The sequence below is a fragment of the Alligator mississippiensis genome, chromosome 13 (genome assembly GCF_030867095.1).
Source record: "Alligator mississippiensis isolate rAllMis1 chromosome 13, rAllMis1, whole genome shotgun sequence".
Lineage (NCBI taxonomy): Eukaryota > Metazoa > Chordata > Crocodylia > Alligatoridae > Alligator > Alligator mississippiensis.
In genome coordinates this window covers 12437526-12459761 of record NC_081836.1, presented here as the reverse complement: position 1 = coordinate 12459761, position 22236 = coordinate 12437526, and the positions used below count along the sequence as shown (strand labels likewise).

General features: G+C 53.6%; 1 protein-coding gene across 1 annotated transcript; it reads right to left on the bottom strand.

Moving 5' to 3' along the window:
- Positions 1-556: 556 nt before the first annotated feature.
- Positions 557-22177, bottom strand: CLCN6 (chloride voltage-gated channel 6). Its single transcript, XM_014610411.3, has 23 exons — positions 22056-22177; positions 21911-21973; positions 21723-21788; positions 21313-21378; positions 20718-20784; positions 19882-19988; positions 19552-19678; positions 18808-18875; positions 17902-17960; positions 16453-16585; positions 15542-15655; positions 15127-15293; positions 13460-13586; positions 13012-13138; positions 12556-12709; positions 12304-12463; positions 12069-12175; positions 11297-11483; positions 10586-10743; positions 9943-10099; positions 7779-7886; positions 6944-7069; positions 557-4430 (listed from the first exon to the last, which is right to left on the bottom strand). The coding sequence occupies exons 1-23, from the start codon at positions 22122-22124 to the stop codon at positions 4350-4352; spliced, it is 2598 nt and encodes an 865-aa protein (XP_014465897.1). The 5' UTR covers positions 22125-22177; the 3' UTR covers positions 557-4349.
- Positions 22178-22236: the final 59 nt, after the last annotated feature.

Here is a 22236-nt window from a genome sequence, read left to right as displayed (position 1 = left end):
CATATAAACACCTCTCAGACATGTGGGATGTAAGAGGGGGCAAAAAATAACCTAGTAGAATCTCATCTCCTGTACAAAAGGACCAAGCCATAGCTGAGTAACTGGGTCATGGGGTCCTGACACACAGGACTGGACAGGGTAAGGACACTCAAACAGCACAGGCTTTTAAAAACAGGTTTCTGAAAGGGATAAAAAACACTGCTGTTTTAGGGTATAATCCAGGGGGGAGCCAACCCTTCAGTGGGGCAAGTACAAGAAAATGCATCCTTGCTGTCCAGAGGGCTGCTTCCTTGTAAGCAACTGGTACTGGCCACTGTCAGAAAGAGAAAGGACTAGAATAATCACCCAAATCAACAATTATAGTAGTTCTTTCTGGTGCCCTATCCACAAGTGCCTGCTAATATAAAGACATGAACAAACAGCACCATTATTTCTTACATGGAAAAAATTCTGATTTTTTGAGTTGGGTCTATTTCACCATCGATTCCCCACCAAATCACAGGTGTCGAACAAATAAGCCAAGCAGAAAAAGAAAGAACCCACAAGGCCCAGGACGTGCAGAAGGACACACACCAACATTTTACTCTCAGACAGGTTATGGTTACACAAATATGTCCCAAGTGCCAAAGTTCAAAATAAAAATAGATTCATACAAATTTAAAAAAAAATAGTTTATGTACACCGTGGAATCAGCTTCCGTCATCTCCGAACAGAACAGTGCAAAAAAACCAAACGGAAACCAACACAAATGAGATACGTTGCTACTACCGGAACGGCTCACGGGACAGAGGGGTCACAACCTGGAACCACTACGAACACTGTACAGGGACCCAGGACACCGAGCCAGCGCCCCCCACTGTCCCAAGCTTTCGCCATCAATACTGAGCCAGTACTCAGACTGTTCTTTAGTGTTGCTCTGAGTAAGGGTTACAGGCACCTGTGTTAGGCTGATATTTCTTTGTATGCCAAGGAGCAGCCAGCGCCAGACCAGAAGCAGTTAAACACGAGGAAGTTACGTGACTGGCTAGGGGCGTGGGGAAGTCTGACGAGGTTAACAAGAGCCTTTGGACCCACCACCCTGGCAGGTGAGACATGCTGCATTACGGACCGCCATGCTGTTCCATTAGCCCCTTGGACCCAGGGATGCTCCCTGCTGCAGGTGCTATGGCCAACGCCGCTAGGGGCACACAGCAAGTCCACTCCTGGATTTCGTTTCAAAGGACCAGCGGGCTCCCATCCCCTGCCCCAAGCTCTGTGCTCTCCGGCACAGCAAGAGGAACTTGCTCCCTTTGCTGAAGGTTTGTACAAGGGACAGGCGGGCAAAGCAAGCAGCACTGGAAGAGGGCTGGAGTCAAGCAGTGCAGGGTGCTCAGACATGCCTGGGCAGTACCTTTCAGCCAGGTTCGTTGTCCTCCAGAATGAAAACGAGATGTCCAGCCACACCCTGCACTGCCCCGGCCCGAGGAGGAACAGAATGGGACAGAATTAGCTCAAGGCAACGGGCAAGAAGGGAAGCAGCCTGTTTTGTCTTGGGAGAGATGAGGTGGGAGGGACAGGACTGGCACTCAAGGGGGAGAGGTAGGCATGGCAGGGCCTGGTCAATGCCAACAGCACATCCTGCAGCATCCCAAACTCCACCCGAGGGAGGTCTTCATGCTACTGAAGAGGGTTGTTCTACTGCACGACTGGGACCAACCCAGTCGCCAGGTTCCTTTGCAATAGCCTCTCTAGAGCTCGCTGCCATTTCATACCTGCAGCTCAGCTCTGGAGAGAGCAAGGAGCTCTTTCCTGGATACATTTGTTCTCTCTCAGAACAGGGACACAGACATCCTTGTCCCCAGAGCACAGGGGAAGTGAACTCTACAGAAGCCACCTCTCGACACTCCTCACAGGGACTCGGGTGAGGGGGGGTCACAGAAATCCTCCCACAAGACAGGAGCACATGCTCAAATCTGTTCCCTAGGTAGCTATTTAGACTAACATGGCATAGGCAGCTAAGACAGCTGGCCTTTGGGAATGAAGATGGCCCTGAGGAGCACAGCAGTACTACTCCCACCCAGCGATGCAGTCTGAGTGAAGGCACAAGATAGAGGGGCTAGCACTAAGATCCCTTTGCTTCACGCTGTGGGGCTCACACCTCACCTGAACTAAGCAGAGAAGGCTCCTACAAGTGAGCAGGACTGCTCAGAGTAGTGGTGGCAGAGAAAGGCAGCTGGAAGGTGGTGGAAATAGGTTTAAACTCCCACCCCAGAGGGCATCCCCAAGCCAGAAGGCACAGTTCCAACAGCATCCAGACAACCAGAGGAGCTGGAGGCTGAGGGCAAGGGTGCCATGACTGGCATCAGGCTTATCTCATCATACTCTGGATGGCACAGCCTTTGCCTGTTCTGAGCACTGAAGCAGGGCTCAGCCAGAGGGATCTGCTATCAGCCTCCAGTGAGGGAACAGAAAGGGAGAGGCCTGGAGAAGGTTGACAAGCTGTCATGGGAGACGCTGTGGCAGACCCTCCAGGGACTTGCCAATGGCAGCAAGGAGCCAATAACCCAGCCTTGGCTTGCACTGTGCCTTCTTCCTGCAACAACTCTTCTACCTGAAAAGATCAACTGTACCCAGAGCCTACAGCTTGGGTCTATTCACACTGCCACCCTACACAGATCAGATCTGCTCTGAAACCAGCTTGGTCATCTGGAGTATCCCCTCCCACACCCCAAGGCAGAGGCTGTCCCAAGAGCTGTCCAGAGTGGGACACTCCTGCCACCTCATTGCAAGCAAACCAGAGCACCACAGGCCCCACTAGATTCAGTCTGAAGAGGCCAGATGCTCCCCAGATCACAACTCCAAGCAACCCCTGCACAGAGGGCACAGAAATGGTGACTTCTGCCCTCCAGATAGCTCCCAACAAGCTAGAAACCCAGACACTTCCTGTCACAGCCACACTGCCAGCAAAGTCCTCTTGGCACCCAACAGGTTAACAGGACTGCAGGGAAGCCTTCCTCAGAAGCATTCCCCGGGCTCCTCAGCCCAGCCTCTCCAAGGGAGCAAAGCAAAAAAGCTCTGTGCTTTATCAAGCCCATCAGAGCCTGGGCCCCTGGAGGCAACGAGGCCAGCTTCCCACAGAGGGTTATCTGAATGCAAACCCACAAGGGCAGGAGCCTGCTGGAACAATACAGGTGCTGGCCAGGATGGTACCTGTTGAGGCACCAGACTGGCTGCGACTGGCTCCAAAGTGCTGCCTTGGCCCTCCAGGCGATTCTGCTGCCGCCAAGATCCTGGTGCACTGGGAGCTGTGGCTAGGCTGCTCTCGAGCCTAGCAATCACAAGCCTTGAGTGCCCCTGCTGCCCTGTCAACATCACACCTCTGCTGCCCACAGCAGGGATGATGTGGACTGAGCCAGTGGATGGGGGCAGCAGCTGGGAGAAGCCTGTGAATTTAAGCAGGAGGAGCAACACATTCCTCTGGGGAGTGAGGAAGTAGCCCTTCCTCCCTCTCCATAGCTCTAGCAATGAAAATACCCTGGGATCCCCAGGCCTGGACCGAGACAGCAGGCCACGATGCCTGTATAACACTCCTATGAGGCATTCCACTGCGTTACAGGAGAAAACAAGAATACCCTATAAAAGTTCTCTTCCAAGGGGAATCCTTGGCCACAGCTAAGGGGCTGGGATCACTTTCTCATGTCACTGTGAAGCATTCCTCATCCAGAAGAGGCACAGCTACAAGCTACTGTGGATTCCTGACTTGCACCAGCAGCTGATTGCTGAGAGCAGCGGGACAGCAGGGATCCCAGCACTGGAAGGGAAGGAAGGAGCTCGGAGAAGTGACATGAACAGACATAACACCAGAGAAAAACTGGGGTCTCCCAGGGGGAGGGAGCAATCCCCCAAAGAGGTGAGGGGTTGAATGCCCCATTCTGGGAATAGCCATTCACCTAGGTGTGGGCTCTTTGTTAGCAAATCGCAGTGTCTGATCTCAGCCACGGCAATGGCCCCTTCTCATGTGAGTAAGGCAACTGCTGCAGGAGCAAGGAGGGAGACGGAATGAACAAGGAGGTAGGGGAGCATGGTTTTTACCCTGTCGGCAGAGCAGTGCCAGGGCAACACCTGATGCCAGACTTGGCAGGGGCAGGGAAGGAGCGATGTTTTGGGACTCAGAGTGGTCAATGAAATGCCTCTCTAGGCCAGCCAAAAGCTTCAGGCGCAGGTGTTTCCTTGATCCTCTGGCCAGCCAGGTGGTCTTCAGTCCCCAGCCTCCGTGCGTGAGGAGCCGCTCAGCAAGTCGGCCGTCTGGGGTCCAAGTGGAATGTGGGTGTGTGATGGAGGGGGTGGCACCAGGCTGGGTTGGGGCAGGGTCAGAGGGTCTGGTAGTGCTGCCTGAGCCGCGCCTGCAGAAACTCGTGCGTCAGGTTGTGTCGAGTGATGATTCCCACGATCTGTTTGGAGGAGACAGAAGGATGCCCCAGTCACTCGTAGTTGGGGTGCCCACAAGCAAAGGGTGCAGTACAGGGAGCTTTTTGTCTGACTTGAGAGCCGAGGGAGAAAAGTAGTTCTCAGAGAAGCTGGGTGTGAACCTAGAGTGGAAGCCAGTGCAAATTCCCTCTGCCCCAGTACAATTTCCCACCTCACCGCTGTTTTGTACCCACATTCCACGTGAGGGACACCAGCAGACTGCAGTGGGAGCAGCATGGCAATGGGGATGTAACAGCTTGGTTCCCTGGGCACGCAGGAAAAGCTAACCCATGCAGCTAGCAAATCTATGTTAATAGGGAAATCCCCCCTTTAACAGACCTAAGTGCAGTAAGGTGGAGAGAAGACCTTAAGTCACCAACTTCCAGCTTCTGTGATTTAACTGGCATGTGCCCTATAATAACCCCAACTTTTTCAAGGCAGGTGTATATGTGTGTGAGTATGAGGGCTCACTAGTGCCTGAGTGTGCAACTGCTGGGTGCCTACCAGTCAGCACTGTGGGCCAGGGCTTGGAGGAGACCCTCAAATCTCCACAAGGACTCTGGTGGCAGAGGCTGAAGCCTTGAAGTCTGGGCAGAGGCTGAACCACTAGATAGGGGATAGAACCCAGCACTCAGCCCATTTCCACATTCTTCCACAGAGGTGTTTTGGACAAAACACGTAAGCACCAGCAAGAGCTTGTACCATCAGCTGGCAGGCTCAGAGACACCTCTTCCTGTCTCTCTCTTGCCACATCTGGCTGGGCCTTTAGGGCATTTGTACATGTTTCAAAAGCACCTGGCCCTGCAATGCATACATTCGTATAAGCGGCAAAATGTGTGTCAGTGCTGAGAAAATCGCGGTGGCATGGTCTTGAACTAAAACACATCAAAGATGTTCTAGCTTAAAAGTGCACTGCTGCCATTTTCTGAGCGCTGACATGCATTTTGCCGTTTATATAAATGTATGCGATGTAGTGCCAGGCACATCAGCTTGTGTGCAGAGCAGACTCAATTAATCAAATCTGCTCCAACACACTGAATCTCTGGCACATCGGAGCACACAAATGTATGTGTATAAATGTCCCTAGCAACTCCTAGCTGCACTTGGAGGACTTTCTAATCCAGCTCCTGGATTAAAATGAAGGAGGTTGATGCTTGGTTTATGGGAAGCTGATGACACCTACTGGTCACTTTTGGCTACTGAAGGTGCCAGGACAAGATGTCAAAAGCAATTAAGTTCAGTGAGGCAAAGGGGAACCTCTGCTTGAGAGTGTGCATCAGCTGTTTGGAAGTGCCTGTTGCAGGTATCACTACAGGAACACACACGTGTGCCAAATCTGACTGAAACAGAGCTGAAGTTATCATGGTTTTTGCTATGCTCAGGCTAGAAATAGATGTTGACTAATGAAGCTGATCAGTCATACTGTAATGTATCCTGGCACAGCTGATTGCTTTATCAGCTGAAACACACATCGCCCTTTGTCCCACCATTAATGGTGGAGGACAAGGGCAACCTGATCTCTCTTTTCATCCAGACCTGTCCCCGACAATTGGTGGGGAGAATACACGGCTGAGCAGGAAAGGGCCTTTCCCTGCTCAGCCAGACTTGCTCCTGTGATTGAGGGGGATAGGTCTGGCTGAGCAGGGAACCACAACTTTCCCACTTATGGAGAGGCACCCCAGATTCCCTGGGTTGCCTCTCTAAGCAGGGACAGCAGGCAGGTGCCCCTGGAGCTTGAGGAAAATCCCAGAGCCTTCAAAACCACAGTGGCTAGACAGTAGAAACAGCTCAGGCTGCTCTACCTTCCTGCCACAAAGCTAAGTGTCTGCCACACCACTGATTTATTCTTTAACATGGTGCAAAAGGGTAGCAATGTCTATGGGCTCACTGTTTAGGCTGCCAGAAACATATTTATGGTGGGACAAATGAGACATCAGGCAATGTCTGTTTCTGCCCTTACATCCTTACAGAGGCATGCGCACATGACAGTTGCATGGTAACAGCTTGCACTGATGTCAAAGGATTCCAGTGTAATTGGTATCTGCCTAAACCCCCACTCTGTCATTTCTGTGCTTTCCACCTCCTGAAGGAATACAATGCAAAATCACCAGTCATGGTGTCTTCACTCGGTACTCAAGTATCTTATAACCAGGGCTCATTCTGGCCTAAATAGTGCTATTTGTGAAGAGTTCTGTAAAGTGGTCCAAGATCTGGGAGTGGTATCAATCAGGAAAAGCTTCCTGAGGTAGCCAACCAGGGCTGAATCCAGCCCACAGACAGGACAGTGCCTCATACTCACACAAAGCCATGGGCAGGAATGAATGCTGGGGTCAAACGACCCCAGCTAGGTGATTGTCTAACCTCCTTTTGAAGACCCCCAGGGTGGAAGCAAGCACCACTTCCCAGTGACATCCACATGCCCAAATGTGTCCATTAACAGATTCTCCTACTCACGTTAAGGGTGGTAGGGACAGCGCATCCCTCCACCAGAACTCACCTCTCCCACAGCATTCACAACAGGTAAGTGTCTGAGCCCCATGGTCCTGAACAGATTGAAGACTTGTGAGACATGAGTGTTTGGGGAGACTGTGAAAGGAGATGGGTTCATATACGGGGTGACATCCTAGAGGAAAAATAAAACAAGGGGTTCAATTAGTGTAGAGCTGGAGTTGGTGGCCCTAGAAGCTGACATGGGGTTGCCAAGGCACCTAACTGCTGACTCCAAGTTCTCCTTCTCTGTACAGGGGAGGTGACCCCAAAATCCTTTTATTTCTACACACCCCATCCTAAAACAGGGTTCAGTGCTGCCATGAACTTCTGACTGCTGTTTGTCCAATTGACTGGGCAAGTGCTAAGTTTTCTCAAGCCCTACCTGGAGTAGAGAGATTGCCAATATCTTGTGTTTTGCTCAAACCCAAGACCCAAACCCATTTCTTCTCACTTAGACCACAAGTCAAAGTGATCTGAAAGCAGATTAAGTTGTCCTGATCCAAAATGCCCCCTTAAATCTGGAATAAGAGTGTCCACACAGGGAGCTGATGCAGAATTGCTGTTCCATGCAGTTTTCCTACACACACAAGTCCCGAGGCTGGCAGATGGTAGTGGAACATGGCTTTTTGGTCACCATCAGCCACAGCGGATTTGCATCTGCACCTATACATAAAGTACCACTACAAGGGGGACAGAGATGGAGATTGGCACTGAGCTCTCCTATTGCGTTTGCTCAACCTGAGGTTATGGAAGAACTTTTTTAAAAAGGTATTTGAACATTTCTGTGCCTCACAAAGAGGGTGCTACAACACAGAAACAAGTTCCTGGTCAGCTTCTCTTACCACTATCATGCGTGGGTTGAGCAGCGTAAGGTCCAGGTCATGAATATCTGGATAGCGGGGATAGTCCTCAGCCATCTCTCCATAGGACAGGCGGGGCTGGTTGGCACTCTGGAAGGCAAAGGTATTCCTATCAGCTGAGTGCCTGGGGCTGCATAAGGGCACAGCAAGGATGTAGTCTACTCTGACCATCCAGGCCCCTCCTCCACACTCAGAAAGCGTCAGAGACCAATGCAATGGAGTGGGGCCAATGGACACAGGACAAGGTGCATTTTCAGCAGAAGAAAGGACTGATCCGTCTTCTGATTCACTGGGGTTTAAGTCCCCACCCTGTAAGGCAGCACCAACAAGCTGGTGGGGGAAGGGTGGGGCAGCACATAGGCAAACAATTAAACATTAGTATTTTCCCTCCTTTCCCCACTCCTGGCAATATGCCATGCATTTGGGCCTAGAACCTGCATCCTTCTCCCAGGCCTGCCTAGGTGGATAGCTGCACTCAGGGGCAGATCCAGGATTTGGCAAGAGCAGCTACCCATGCTGATGGGGTGGTTGCACCCCTGCTCCCAGCCTCTTCCCTGCCGCAACCCACTAGTGAAGGAAAACTGGGCTGTAGGAGCCTCTGGGGACTTTTTAAAGTTTCCCAAAGCAGGTAAGCTTCCCCCCTGTGTTCAGACGCCCTCCTCTCCCCCCACCCAAACTCTACTTGCTGCTGATTTTCCCACTGGGAGGGGAGGGGAGGAAAGGGGCAGCTTTAGAGCTACTCCTGCTTGCTTCGGTTGAGCTGGTTAGCTGGGAACAGTGGCAGCAGTGGGGAGTGGGTGGGTTCCCTCAGAAGCAGGAGTGGGAAGCCATTGTTGCTATCAGTGCTGTAGATAAGCCCAGCCAGAGCAGGCAGCAGCGCTGAAGACTCCCCTGCCCCTGGGACAACAGAGAAAGCAACCACAGCAGGTGGGACACAGAGGAAAGAGGGGAGGGGACTGGGGCTGTGCGAAATGGCTAGGTTTCGCTTTGGTTTTGGCAGTTTCAGAGGACAGTGATTCATTTCAGTGTTTCGGATCACTGTTCCGTGTCCATTTGGCCAATTCGGTTTCAGAGCTTTGACACTGTTTCGGTGCCAATTCAATTCAGCCAGGGAGAGCTGCAGGAGAAGCCCCCATGGCTGCCTTGCTCAGACCCATCCCCCGCCCAGCCCCAACCTCCGGGTACTTTTTTTTACAGTAATAAAAAGCCCCACACTCACTGGCTGCAGCAGCAGTGATCGGGGCCTCTCGGCGCTTGTGGCAGAGCCCCCTGAGCACTGCAAGGCAGTGGGGGGCAGCGGGGATTGCCCCCCGCCACCTCAAGCCTGGCACTGCTCAGCCCCAGAGGTCCCAGTTTCCAGACAGCATGTGGCGCTCTGCCAAGTCACGCTGCATCCATGCTATGGGGCAGCTGCCATGTGGATGCCAAGCAGGGAGGGCGATCCCCAGGTCTTTTTTAAGTGCTGAGAAGCTGGGGACAGGTGGTAGATGGGGTTGGGCAGGGCAGCCATGGAGGCTTCTCCCACGGCTCCTCCAGCTCTGCCTGCCTTTGCTCCAGCAGGCAGAGCCACAGAAGAAGCCTCCATGGCTGCCCTGCCCGGCACCAGCCTCCTGGCACTTTAAAAGGAGGTCTGCGGGGCTGTGCTGGACTCTTCCCGGGGGAGCTGCCAAAACATTCCAAAACGTTTTGGATGGTTTCATTTCTTTTTGGAGATGTTTTGGATTCAGTGTTTCGGGTACTGAAACAGGCCAAAACACCTCTGAAATGAAACAACTGCCGAAATTTCGCACAGCCCTCCAACAGAGAGACAGAGGGGACATGGCTCTGAGCACGGAGGGGAAGGGAGGATTCTATTCCACTTTGGGGACTTAAGGTTAAGTCCTCAATAGCTCCAGCGGCATGGACCAGTCTGACAGGGGGGTGCAGCCCCACCACTGCACCCCCTCAGGATCTGCCCCAGCTGCACTTATACTCATTTCAAAGCGACAAGGCAGAATGTAGTTTAATCAGCTGCAGCTTCAAAGTGAAGATGGGAGTGACCACGCTGCATACCCACTCTGGGTACGCTGTTGGCCCATCCACTCCTCCCAGGTGCCTGTGAGGGGACAGCAGGCTCAGAGTCCTTCCAGGACCCTGTGGCACTCACCGACTGACTCTCAGAGTAACAGACTCCACGGACAAGCAGTGTGACCAGCTGTGAGCGCAAGATGAGGCCATGAAAGGTGAGAGGTCGGAAGCGCTCCTCCATGGTCCACTCCTCACTGGGGGACTGGTCTGGGTATAGGTTGGGGTAGGGGGTATATCTGCGACAGAAATGCCTTGTTACAACCTGCACCGACTACCTCACGTAGTAATGGCAGAGAAGCCGCTACCATGATACTCTGTCCCAATGGATGTTAAAGGCCATCCCTGTATGCAGTGCCCTCACCAGAGATGGACAAACGCTTCCCCCACCACACAGAACGTAGCCAAGAGAGGCCAAGTGACTCACTTACGGACCATGCAAGGCAGCAACAGAAGAGCAAAGCTAGGATTTCCCAGCAGGTAGAGGATTTCCCAGGGTCCAGACACCAGAGCAGGGCTTGGGAGGAGTCTCAGCCCAAGCCCCTGCTCTGCCTCAGTCTTCCCATGAGAGGAGTCTCAGGCAGATCACTTCAAGTCCCCAGGCCACAGCTCCTCACAGATACTAGCCCCACCCCACTGCACTGCTGAGGTGCCTGGCCCCTGTGGTGACAGCAGGCAGGTAAGTAAGTGTTACAGATGGACATGTCCTGTTCCCCTGGCCCCACCTTCTCTCCAGCATTTGCTGCAGCAGGTCCTCCTTCTCAGGTGGCTCCTCCGTGGTGATGTGCTCGTCACACATATTGCGCAGCTCACTGGATGGGTAGGACTTCATGGACTGGCTTCGCTTGCGTTGCTCCCCTGCCCGGGTGAGGATACTAGATTTCTGTGGGCATGAGCAGAACTGTGAGTAGCCTGGACAGTGGGTCGCTGGTCAAATTGGGGCAGAAACCAGCCTGGCCCCTTTCTAGCCTAAGCCCTTGGTATGGTTTTATGTCACAGGCAAAGGGCTTTCTGGGATGATGCGCTGCAAGGATGCCGGGATTGACTGCATCCTTCTTGCAGAGTGAAACTAGAGACGGAGCAGGGCTGCTGGTTGATCAGCATCACAGTTGCTCTTTTCACCAACCCTTCCCAGCCAGCTTTAAGTGTCTCACAAGAGATAGTTTCCCTCCCACACTGCTTTATGTCTCCAGGAGCAGTTCTATAGCCTGAACATTCTGCTGTTGGAAAGTGAGTTTCCTCCTGTTCGGCCACAGTCTACAGAACAAGGGACGGGCTGAACCTCTAACCCCACCACCCAGGGACCCTAGGATTAAGCAGAAGACAAACTGGGCACTAGGGCAAGTATTGATCCTGCTCCAGCAGCAGGAGAGACCCAGCCAGGTGCCTTCCTATGGGACAGCAGACGCCTACCCAGAGGCTTGCCACCTCCTCACCTTGAATTTAATGTTGTTACTGATGAGCTGGTTCCCTTTCATGAACTCCCTCTCGTTGCCCCGGTTCTCAGTCACCACTGGAAAGGCATGATGGACAGTCGTGCGCAGAATGCTGACCAGGGACTGGATGCGGGTGTGGGGGTAGACGTAGGTCAGGTTTGGCTCCATGATGTCACTGGCTCGCAGCCTGGGGCAACCGAGAAATCCAAAGGGGATGCAGGGATGCTGCTGGGAGCAGGTGTGCAGTCACATGCCAGCACGGGGCAGGGCTGGTCCCATGCAGAAGTGTGCCAAGCAGAGTAGATGGAGAACAAGAGTTCTCCGACGACACTCAAGGGGCTGTTTTTTCTATTAACCAAGTGCTAAGGCTGTGATGTTTTCACCAGCCCCTTACCAATGTACCTCACAGGCTCAGATGTGGCACGGCAAGCAGGAACTCTGCATACAAGGCCAATGCCCTAGGGATCTTCTACCAGCCTCAGGGAGCCCTGCCACCCGTCAACGGAAGGTGGGGCAAAGGGAAGCATAACAGGCACATTATACGACATATTCTTAGCTTCCTCAGGCAATAAAAACTTCACTCTGGAGATGAGGAAAATTGCATGGCCTGCACAGAAGAGGTGTTCTCAAGCAACAAAACCCCACTCCTCTTCCACAGCAGCCCTTCAGTTGTGGGAGCCTCAAGGCACTTCCCAACGCCCTCATCAGAGAGTGCAATGGGAACTCCTAACAGCCCTTGATGGTAAGTACTGGCAAAAGCACCCCCTCTTACTTGTCCGTTTCCACCTCAGTCTCCCACTCCAGCAGCGGCACCCCCCGCAGGGTCACGTGGATGTCATAGATGCCCTTGTTGAAGAAATCCCCTGTCCATTTGGCCACCTGGAGACAAGGAAAGCAACAGTATGACAGCATCTCGTGCGAGAGAGGAAGCAGGTCAATGCATGGAACCGACACCCACCGACAGAAGCTGGAACCAAAACCCAGCAAGGAGGAAGATGTGGACTCACCATCAGTGTGATCATTATCGGAAGTCCGTATGAGATCTCATTGGTGGACTCTATCAGGATAACGGTGAGGCTAATCGTCATGCGGACCACACCCCCAAGGAAGGCGGCCGCCCCGATCAATGCGAAGGTCCCTGAGTAGATGTGGTCTAAGCCAATGTAGCTGGGGAGGAAGGTTACATGTGGTATTAGGACAGGACTCCAGCACAGCTGAAAGAAGACTGGTGGCAGCCCTACCACACGCGCACAAGGCACCTTTTCAGGAGGTTGGCGACCAGCCGTCCGAAGGCAGCCCCGCAAAGCAGTGACGGAACAAACAGGCCACTGGGCACGGAGACCCCATACGTCCAGCAGGAGAGGAAGAAATAGAGAAGGAAGAACAAGGAGAGTGTGACTGGGCTGAAAGTACCTGCAATACAAGAAGAGTTATGACCAAGGGTCATGGGCTGGCTCAACTCAGAGGCAGTCTCACAGCCCACCACCTCCTTTGGCTTACAGCTGACTCTCCATCCCTAACTAGCTTCTTCCTCTTGGAGTCAAAAGCTGGGTGAAGACAGTTGGCAAGGAAGAAGCCAGGGGAACAGGCCCAAAAGCCAAGGAAAGCTGAAGAGACTCTTGCATAAAAGCACCACAGAAGGGCAAGCAGGAGGCTCTGCAGAGGCTGAGGGGGACACGTGAGGGCAGCCCAGGCTGCCTCTCATGACTGCTCACCGTCCTGGTGGAAGAGCTGCAGGATGGCCGACTCCTGGGGGTTGAAGAACAGTGTCGCCATGTCGTTGTAGGTCTCGTTGGGGCAGAAGAAGGTCTTGATGCTTGCGTTCAAGTCCTCAGAGGAGTCCTGACCAATGGCAGACAGCAAGACAACCCTGTCAGGCTACGGCAGCATGCTGGGAGCTGTCACTAGGGCAGGACTGGGCCTGCCTGCAACAGAGACTGTGGGGGAATCAAACCCAAGACTCTGAGGGTTGATCTGGGGCTTGACATGTACTTGGCCACCAAAAATAATACATGAGCACCTGCTTTGCCAGGGATAGCTCCCCACCCCAGCCCTGCGGCATGGGTCCTGCTACTGAAATTCTACACATACAGGCATTATTTGCGGACAGAGGCTGCTATTTTGCTATGGATAGCAGGCACTTTTGTGGGGAGAGAGTGTTACCTGCAGGCTCAGGGAGCCATTGCCACTATGGTTGGTGGAGGACATCTGTCGGCACTCCCCGAGCACCATGGAGGCGACAAACACCACAACGGTGGTGGTGAGTGACACCAGCAGGCTCTCCAGGACCCTGTAGGTACAAAACAGGAATCCTGCAGCGAAGTGCATTGCATGGGCACCGGCATATCCCTACTCCCTGCACGGAGCTCAGCACTGCTCTGAGTCGTGGTGGGCAGAGACTGCTCAGTGCTAGCCCTGCAAATTCCAGCTACTCTATGAGGCTGCTTGCTCCTACTGAACCCACTGAAGCTACGAGCACCAGGCCCTCCTGGCCATCCCAGCAATCAGAGAGGGCCTTGCCAGGATCTGAGATGTGGCTCTAAGCTCTCCCCAACCCCCAAGCCCTCTCCCTTTAGACACAGCCAAATGACTATTAAAAGCAACATCCCGACACAACTTTTAGTGGCCAATGAGCTTTTCTCTCTCCTTCATAATTGTTTTTGCCAAGTTTAATTAAGTGGCAATTTCTCATCACCAGGGATTCAGTTAGGTAGCCATTTCTTTTCCTAATGGAGCAGAGACAGTCCAGCTGTTAAACCCGATTAAATTAACTAGGCAGTTCAGTAAGAAAGACTACGGGAGGGGTGGGGGGAGGATGGTAGTAGAGTCAGTTGTTCCTTCAGCTACTTCTGGGAAAAGACCTAGAGAGTCCCTGCATGATGATGCAGTAGCATTGCAGACTGTATTTTGGTAGGTGAGAAGCTAAGAACCATGGATCTGTTTGTGTACAGCAGCTTTGGTAAAGGATCCCTTCATACTCATTATAAAGAAGTCTTGGCTACTTGTATACCACAAGAGACATCACAGGGAGACCCGAATTGTATCAGCCAGCCTTAGCACCTTCTCTGCAGCTTGTCTGCCTGACACCTGGATTTTCATGCAATGTTTTGGGCTGCTAGGTTTCATAGATTTCATAGACATTAGGGGTTGGAAGGGACCTGGTGAGATCAAGTCCAGCCTGCCCCGCCATAGGCAGAAAGTCAGCTGGGATCAAGTGACCCCAGCAATAAAAACCATCCAAGTTTTTTTGAAAGAGTGCAGAGTGGGTGCTTGCACCACCTCTGAGGGGACCCTGGACACTTGCACCATAAAGAACTTTTTTCTTACGTCTAGTCTAAATCAGCCTTCCTGAAGTTTATGGCTGGTAGACCTTACTATCCCTTGGGGAGCTCTGGTGAACAGCTGTTCTCCCAGGTCCTGATGTACCCCTCTTATATAATTGTAGGCTGCTACCAAGTCACCCCTGAGCCTTCTCTTTTCCAGACTAAAGAGTTCCAAGTCCCTCAGCCTCTCCTCGTATACCTTGCCCACCAGGCATTGGATCATATGAGTGGCTCTCCTCTGGACTCTCTCAAGCTTATCCATGTTCCTCCTGAAGTGGGGGGCCCAAAACTGGATGCAATACTCCAGCTGTGGTCTCACCAAGGCTGAGTAAAGTGGGAGGGTGACATCTCTGGTTTTGCTTGAGATGCATTGGTGGATGCACACCAGAGTTTGGTTTGCTTTGCCAAACGAGGTCTTGGTATTGTAAACTCATGGCCCCTTCTGAGGCTCTGGACAAAGACAGTGCAGACACATGCAACAATGCAGGCAGGGGGGAGCCTGGGTACCTGACCAGCTTTGGCTTGGGGTGCACGTTGCGCATGCGGTACTTGGCTAGCCTCTTGTTCAAGCAGTTGAAGGTGGCTCCGAGAAGGCCCCCGACGATGCCCATCAAGATGAAGAAGCCCAAGTCCACAGCTGTCCAGAGGTGGCATTTCTTATCAGATTCTGAGCACTGAGAACCAAAAGGGAAAGTAGAGATAAGCAGGAAATGGAAGAGCACATGGAGCTGCACACAGCACATGCCAGACTCCCTCAAGCCAGTCTACTACAAGCAGGGCACAGCTGACAGCACTATCCACAGAACAGAACCATATTCCTGGAGGAGGAGCTCTTTCCCTTCTGCAGGATTCTACAACTAACCGTATGGATTTGGGCAGAGCAAGGACCACTGATGGGCAGGGGGAACGACATACAACACACCTTGAACTCGCCGAAGTTGAGCAACCCTGGGAGCTGGAAAGACCCCCAACTCCCAAACTGAATCCCGGAGCGGAAGAAATTCAAGGTGAAGGTGGCAGCCATGGAGCAAAAGAGCTGGAGAAAGAAAGAACAAAAACAAATAAGGTCAACAGCAGTGAAGCCTTGCCTTTGGGTAAGAGATGATTGCATCCTACTAGCACTGAAGGAAATGCAAGGTAAATTTTAGCAGCTGCTTTTCATAATCAGGAGGGATATCACCATGGTCACCTAGTTTGACCCCCAGGACAACACAGGCCAGAGCATGTTGTCCAGAAATCCCTGCAACACGCCTGCCTATAAGTTCTCTTTGGGACGCTGACCGACTACAGTGAAAATAATTTGCACAGAACTAATCCAGCTTGTTGTTGCCTTGTCCTTATAAACCCAGGCCTTAATTGGCTCTGGCTGGTGTTCTGGACTTGGCAAAGCCCACAGCTCCCTTTCTCCACTCTGGGAGAGGAGCCATGCAGCATTCTAGTAGTGACAAAGTGCTGGGTAGGAAAAAGCCCAGTCACGTTCCCCAAGGCAACTGGAGGAGCAGGACTAAACTCATTCCAAGAGGGGTGCCACAGAAATGCCAAGTAGAGGCCACATCAGCACAGTACCAGAGCAGGAAGGAACCTAACTGCAGCCTTTGCCCTCACATAGCATCTGCCTAATGGAAAAGTGGGGGCCAAGCCAGCTCTTGGCACTGCCCTGATGCTTCTCAACAGCCCCTTCCTGAAGGCGTTTCTGCTTTCTGGCACCAAAACTAGCAGCAGCTCACACTGGCCCATGAAGCTTTGGGGGAATAGGGAGTGGGGCTTGGCTTGCCTCTGGACCACCGTGCTGGGCACATCCCTCTCTGGGAAGGAGCTGATGTCACTACTCACCACTTTCCACGTGAGCCCCTGGTTCCAGAAGGAGGATCCCTCCTCCAGGCTGAAGAGTGTGCCCCCAATTGGGGCCCCAAAGGCAGCCGCCACGCCTGCAGCGGCTCCGGCAGACACAAAGTCCCTTTTGTCCCTGGGCGAGGAGGGAAACAAGGACACTTCGTCAAGGCAGTCTTGGAACAACTCTTTGGCCCCCATGGCCTTTCGCCCCCACGAAGACAAAGGGAGCTAGAGGAATGTGGTGCTATGCAGCAAGCTCGCAGCGAGCAGGCACTTCCTTCCAAAGAGGCTCACACTGGCCTGGTGATCTGGTGCAGTATGACAATCCTATCTTCATGCTGCCTCAGCCCTCTGAATGAACAGGAGAGGCCATGATGTGGCCCATCCACATGAGGGAGTCTCACCTGGGCACCAAGTCCCTGCTTCAGGGAAGGGCTCCCCTCCAAGCATCGCCTGAACATCTGAGCCCCCTGGAGGGATCTGTATCTTCAATTCCTATCCCTTGGGGAACCCAGCTGGGACCAGGCTCTGCAGCCAGGACCCAATAACTCTGCTCCAGCAGCACAAGGGAAACCTGAAAAACTCCAACATGCCAGAGACAACCCCGCCAAGAGCCTGTGCCTGCCCCCAGCACGAGGACTTTCTTCTCATTGGGCACATGGAGCAGAGCTTTGAACCACAAGATGATTCAGAGGGCAGCATGAGAAGGCAGCTGGCACCAGGCTATTACTGGTACACTTCTTTGAGCTCATAAGCTTCTTAGGATAAAGCTTTCATAAAGCTATGTCAAGTAATTAACTACATTCCCGCGATGCTTTGCTAGTTGTGCCAAGAGTCTATGTGAATTCTGCACAACCTTTAGTACCATCATCTGTTTCAAGAATCATTTAGCAAGAGTCTCCTTCCTTCTTCTCACTGACCTGCAGAAATTGTGCATGCCTTGCATTTTTACATTTCCTCTCTGAAGCCTATGAGATGGTTGCCAGTAAGAGCAATGTATGCTTGGGGCTGGCACATTTTCAGCATGCTTCACACATGCTGATTGCCAAAGGAGAAGGAGCTAATTCTACAGAACTGAGCTGGCCACAAGGGAGCTGTGAAGAGGCCGGTGTGAAGTTCTATGCTGCCGCTTGCTCTGTTTCAATTGCTATGGTATCATGACAGACCAAGGACTGGTAACGTGCACTGCATATGGCTGATCAGTGATGGTCCCTCAATCAACTAGTCATGTTGTACTGTTGCTTGCAGTCAACACAGGGAATAGAGTACCTTGCACTGTCTAGGAAAGGGCTGAAACCTACTTGGAGATAATGTGGGATGCAATGGTGCTGCCCTGCAGCAGCAGGACCCTGGACAGCAGAATTCCCAGGGAGGAATTCAAAGCCTCACCGACTGACCCATTCAGTCCAGCCCCCTACTTCCCTGGCCAGCCCCACAGAGAACACGCACCTGTCACTGCGGAAATAGGGGAAATTAAACTGGATCTTCCTCAAAGAGATACTCTGGAACTGGAGAGAAGGACAAAGTCAGAGTGACACGGGTGAAGGCAGCCCCATTCTCCCATAACATGTAGGAGCATCCAATCCAGGACTCACGACTACTCTGCCTGCCTCTGCCCTGAGGCTGCAGCAACAAGGAGTGGGGAGGGAAAGCAGACAAGGAAAATTGTTGTTCAATAAGACGGTTGGCTGCTCTCCCAGCAGGTCTTGCTTAGAGAGTTTGATTCATGTCAAGGAGGAGAGCTGTGTCCTTGAGGGAGTTGCAAAGCAGCTGCAGATACCACCAGCTTTGGCTGGCCACTCTCCAGCACCTTTTTTTCCTTCCTCTCAGCCCGTGAAGGAGATCAATGCCCAGTGTTGCGCCCCTGTGCAGTTCCTTGGTAGATGCCCTTGGTGAACTGGGGGCAGCTTTGCCTCCACATCTCAGTACAAAGAACCCAGACTCCAAGGCCACATACAGGGGTTCTGCAGCTGGTACATTTGCTCCTGGGGCCCCAAGGGTGAGCAGTGAATCAGCACTGTGCTCACAGGCCCGCAGCCTTGGTGAAGCCACCTTCTGCTTCGAGACCCCAGCTCACCCCTGCTCAGCACTGGACATCTCCTGAGCCCCCAGCTTGCCCTCAGCCAGTAGCTTTGAGGGGAGATGGTAGTGCCTACCTTTACCCAAGGCAGCCCAAATTCATTACCTAAAAGAGCACCTGTGATCAGCCCAACCCAGCCATGGCTCTGTCACTGAGTTTCTAAGAGAATCCTTCTCATCCCAACCCATGTCTTGGTTATGGTGAGAAGGGATAAACTGCAGAGCACGCCCAGCCCAGCCCAGTCCAGAGAGCAGCAGGGCACTGCCAGCACTCACCTGTGGCAAGCCAGCACCCACCACAGCCCCACTGTGGATCATGGGACCCTCCTTCCCCACAAAGAGACCTGCAACACACAGACTGCTTCACTGCACGGCTCTGTTGGTCAGTCTGGCCTGCTCCCTTCAGTCCAGCTGTGACAGGCAAGGGCTTCCAGCTCTTTTGTGATGGGCTACATGCAACAACACACCTCCACACAGGGTGTTTCCAACCTCCCCATAACAAGGCAAGAGCAGACAATGATCGCTGAGACACAAGAGTTCATTTCTGGATTCTGGGCAGCGTCGGGCAGCAACATACATTGCAGGGTGCAGTTCTGCACTGACATGTGTTTCAGCATAAGAACTTTCTACCCCATCAGGCAGAAATGTTGCCCATGCCTTGAACAATCCCACCAGAGATGGTTTCACTCAGGTGACATTCTCCACAAGCCGTGTTCAGACACTGCCAAGGAGCATCTTGCTTGCTGGTTCCCACCTGCCTTCCACAAAGCAGCACCAACTTCCCTGCCACTAATCGGCCCACTGGAGCTCTGCTCTTCACTACCAGGTGTTTAATGCATGGCTCTTTATCATTTCCAGATTCTGCAGCCACCCACAAGCCTGCACTTCCACCCAGACCCAGCTGCATCTCCATGGCATCAAGGTGCATGCGCACACAGAGGCAGAAACTTCCACTATTGCTTCTTGCATGCAATGACTTCTTACAGCCTGAGGGAAACCCACCCCACCCACCCTTCTTACCTCCAGCCACACTGAAGAGCACACCCAGAGCTTTGCACACTAGCGTCCGGAGACGGACTACCCCAGGCACCTTCACCCCATTCAGGTAGCATTTGATTTCAGGGATGCCAGAGCCAGCGGCCACAGGCTGCAGAGAGGAGACAATTGCACCAGGCATGTCAGTGTCCAGCTGAGCAAAGATCAGACACTGGTAAGTCCAGAACGTGCTGCCAGACTTGATTTTTTAGCGCCTGCAAAGTCCTTGAAGCAGAAAGTGTAGCAGGAGGGCAAGAGCCTTGGCACACCTCCTGTGTTAGATAGGAAGGATTGGGGTGGGGAGCGCAGTCTCACCTGGATCAAGACAAGCAGGCTGGCCAGGAAGACGAAGGTCAGGTTGAAACCCAGCAGCTCAAGCAGGGACAGGGCAAGGCAGCCCTTCTCACTGCACTCCTCCACCGCTGCGGGAGAGAGTCAAGGAAAGGGGCATCTCCTGCAGAATGCTCTGTGGGACCTCCTCCTAGGGGCGCAGCCTGCCTCGTACCCTCCCAGCCAGTGTACTCACCACTGCACCCTGGAAAGCAGAGCCCCAGGCCAGCCCTCCCTCCCAGCCAAGCTATCAGAGACATCTAGAGCACAGCATGCTTTCCCTGGGGCAGCATTCTCCAGTAGGCTAAGTCACAGGGCCCAGCAACAGAAGAGAAGTGCTGGTAGCATCTCCTGTGCATGAAGCAGAAGAGTCAGGGCAGCACAAGACTGGGAGATAAACACAGTCAAACCAGACACTTCCAGCAGGGCATGGGATGCCCTGCTCAGCTCACTGTATCTGCTGCTAGCCCAAGGCAAGTCATGTTCCGATACCAAGGGGTATTGGAGGGATCGGATACAAGGTGGGCCCAGTATGAACCTCACTTGCAGCTCCAAACTGGCGTCCCATTCAGGGGAGCTTTGCCAAAGACATCAATCAGTGTCAGAAAGCCCATGTCAAGGGGCATCCGTGCTACCTCATGGCCAGACACCTCTGCCTTAGAGACTGGCCCAGCTGCTGAAGCAAAGCCCATGGCTGGAAGCTTAATCATTAAATCAAGAGGCACGCAGAGCGGAAGAGCTGTCCAGGGGAGGCAGCCTTTAGGAGCAACAAGGTCGCACAGCACAGCACAGCACAAAACCAGGCACCAGGTAAAAGATACAGCTTTGTACCACCCGGAACTTGAGCTGGGAGAAGAGTCGGACCGAGAAATCCACAAATAGTCCCACCTAGGAAAAGGCAGCAGCAGGTATGAAAGATGACCGCTCACCAATGCCACAGACCAGCCTGCCACGTCCTGGGAACTTGCCATACCCAGGTCTCACCAGGTTGCATCAAACCAGAGACAGACCCAGACCCAAACCCTCCCTAGCTTCAGGCACCCTGAGAGGTCTAAATGCAGGCAGCAAAGCAAGCATCCCTAGAGGCGGTCAACACAGTTCTGCTCCAACTTAGCACCCTGCTTCATCAGTCTGCTCATTAGCCGCTTAAGACAGATGATATCCCCTAAGCAAGAACACTGGCGTTTGGGGAATCTGCAAGGAAAACCCTGTGAAAACACAATTGACAGCACTTGCAGAGAGAAAAATCCTACCCCATAGGAACCAACTGAGTTTCAACCCCCTGCCAGTCTCAGGGACGAAGGACCAGCCTTGGACCCAGCTCTGCTTTTAAGCCCAGGGCCCTCTCCTGCCGTAAGCTCATGGAGACCACTGGCGTCAAGCCCTTGCATACTCCCCACCCTGCAGACTCCTTACCAGGCCCGTGCAGACGCCGATGGCAAAGACCACCACCCATTTGACCGCTTCATACCTCCGGCTTCTCTGTTCAGGGCAGAAAAACAAGGGCAAGTCAAAGCAGCGTGCGGCGGGGAGTCAGAGGATGCGAGGATTGCAATCGCCGTTTTGGATGGCGCCGGAGAGAGGGATCAGCACAGACAAGTACCCCCCGGAGGCGACACGGGGCCGGGGCTGGGAGCCCGAACCATCAACGCGAGGCTCAGGACGGGTGCCCGGGGCTGAGAGGCCCCAGGGCTGTTTCCGCCCCCCGGCCCGCGAAGCCGAGAGCAGCACAGCGTTGCTCCCAGGGGTCAGACCGGTCTGCGGTGGCGGCTCTTTGCACGGATCCGGCTCCCTGGGCTGGGAAGCGACAACGAGCGGGCTCCTACCTTGTTGTCCAGGCTTTCCAACACCTCCAGGTACGGGTCGTTGATGCAGCGGTCGTAATCCAAGCTCTGGAAGGACACCCCGTGGTTAACGCCCCGGCCCCAGGGGACAAACCCGGGCCCCGGGGCGTGAGGGGAGCAGGCCGAGGGCTGGGTGCGCTCAGGCCTCGCAGGGGCGCCCGGCCCCGCACCTCGTAGTCCTTGCGCGGCAGGATCTCGTCCTCCTCCTCCTCGCGGGTCTCGCCCAGGATGGTCTGCGGGGGGGAGCGGGGTCAGGCGGGGGCGGGGCGCGCAGCGCTGCCCCCTCCCCGCCTCCCGCCACCCGCCGGCCCGTACCAGCTCCTCGGGGGTGCGGCTCTCGCGCTCCCCGCAGCAGCGGCAGCAGCAGCAGCCCCGCGCCGCCATCTTCCGCCGCCCCACGTGACCCGCGCCGCGTCACAACCCGCCGGCCAATCAGCTCGCTTTGCGTCGGGCCGCCTCGCCCCCTTCCTGGCAAAGGGAAGTGAAGCCGCGCTGG

What these genes read in the sequence shown, in the direction of transcription:
- CLCN6 (XM_014610411.3), bottom strand. Translation starts at nt 22,124, where the DNA reads ATGGCGGCGCGGGGCTGCTGCTGCTGCCGCTGCTGCGGGGAGCGCGAG. An exon ending in CGATAATGATCACACTGATG is followed by an intron (nt 12,176 to 12,303) that starts GTGAGTCCACAT and finishes CCTTGTCTCCAG; the next exon opens with GTGGCCAAATGGACAGGGGA. An exon ending in ACTGAGGTGGAAACGGACAA is followed by an intron (nt 11,484 to 12,068) that starts GTAAGAGGGGGT and finishes CGGTTGCCCCAG; the next exon opens with GCTGCGAGCCAGTGACATCA.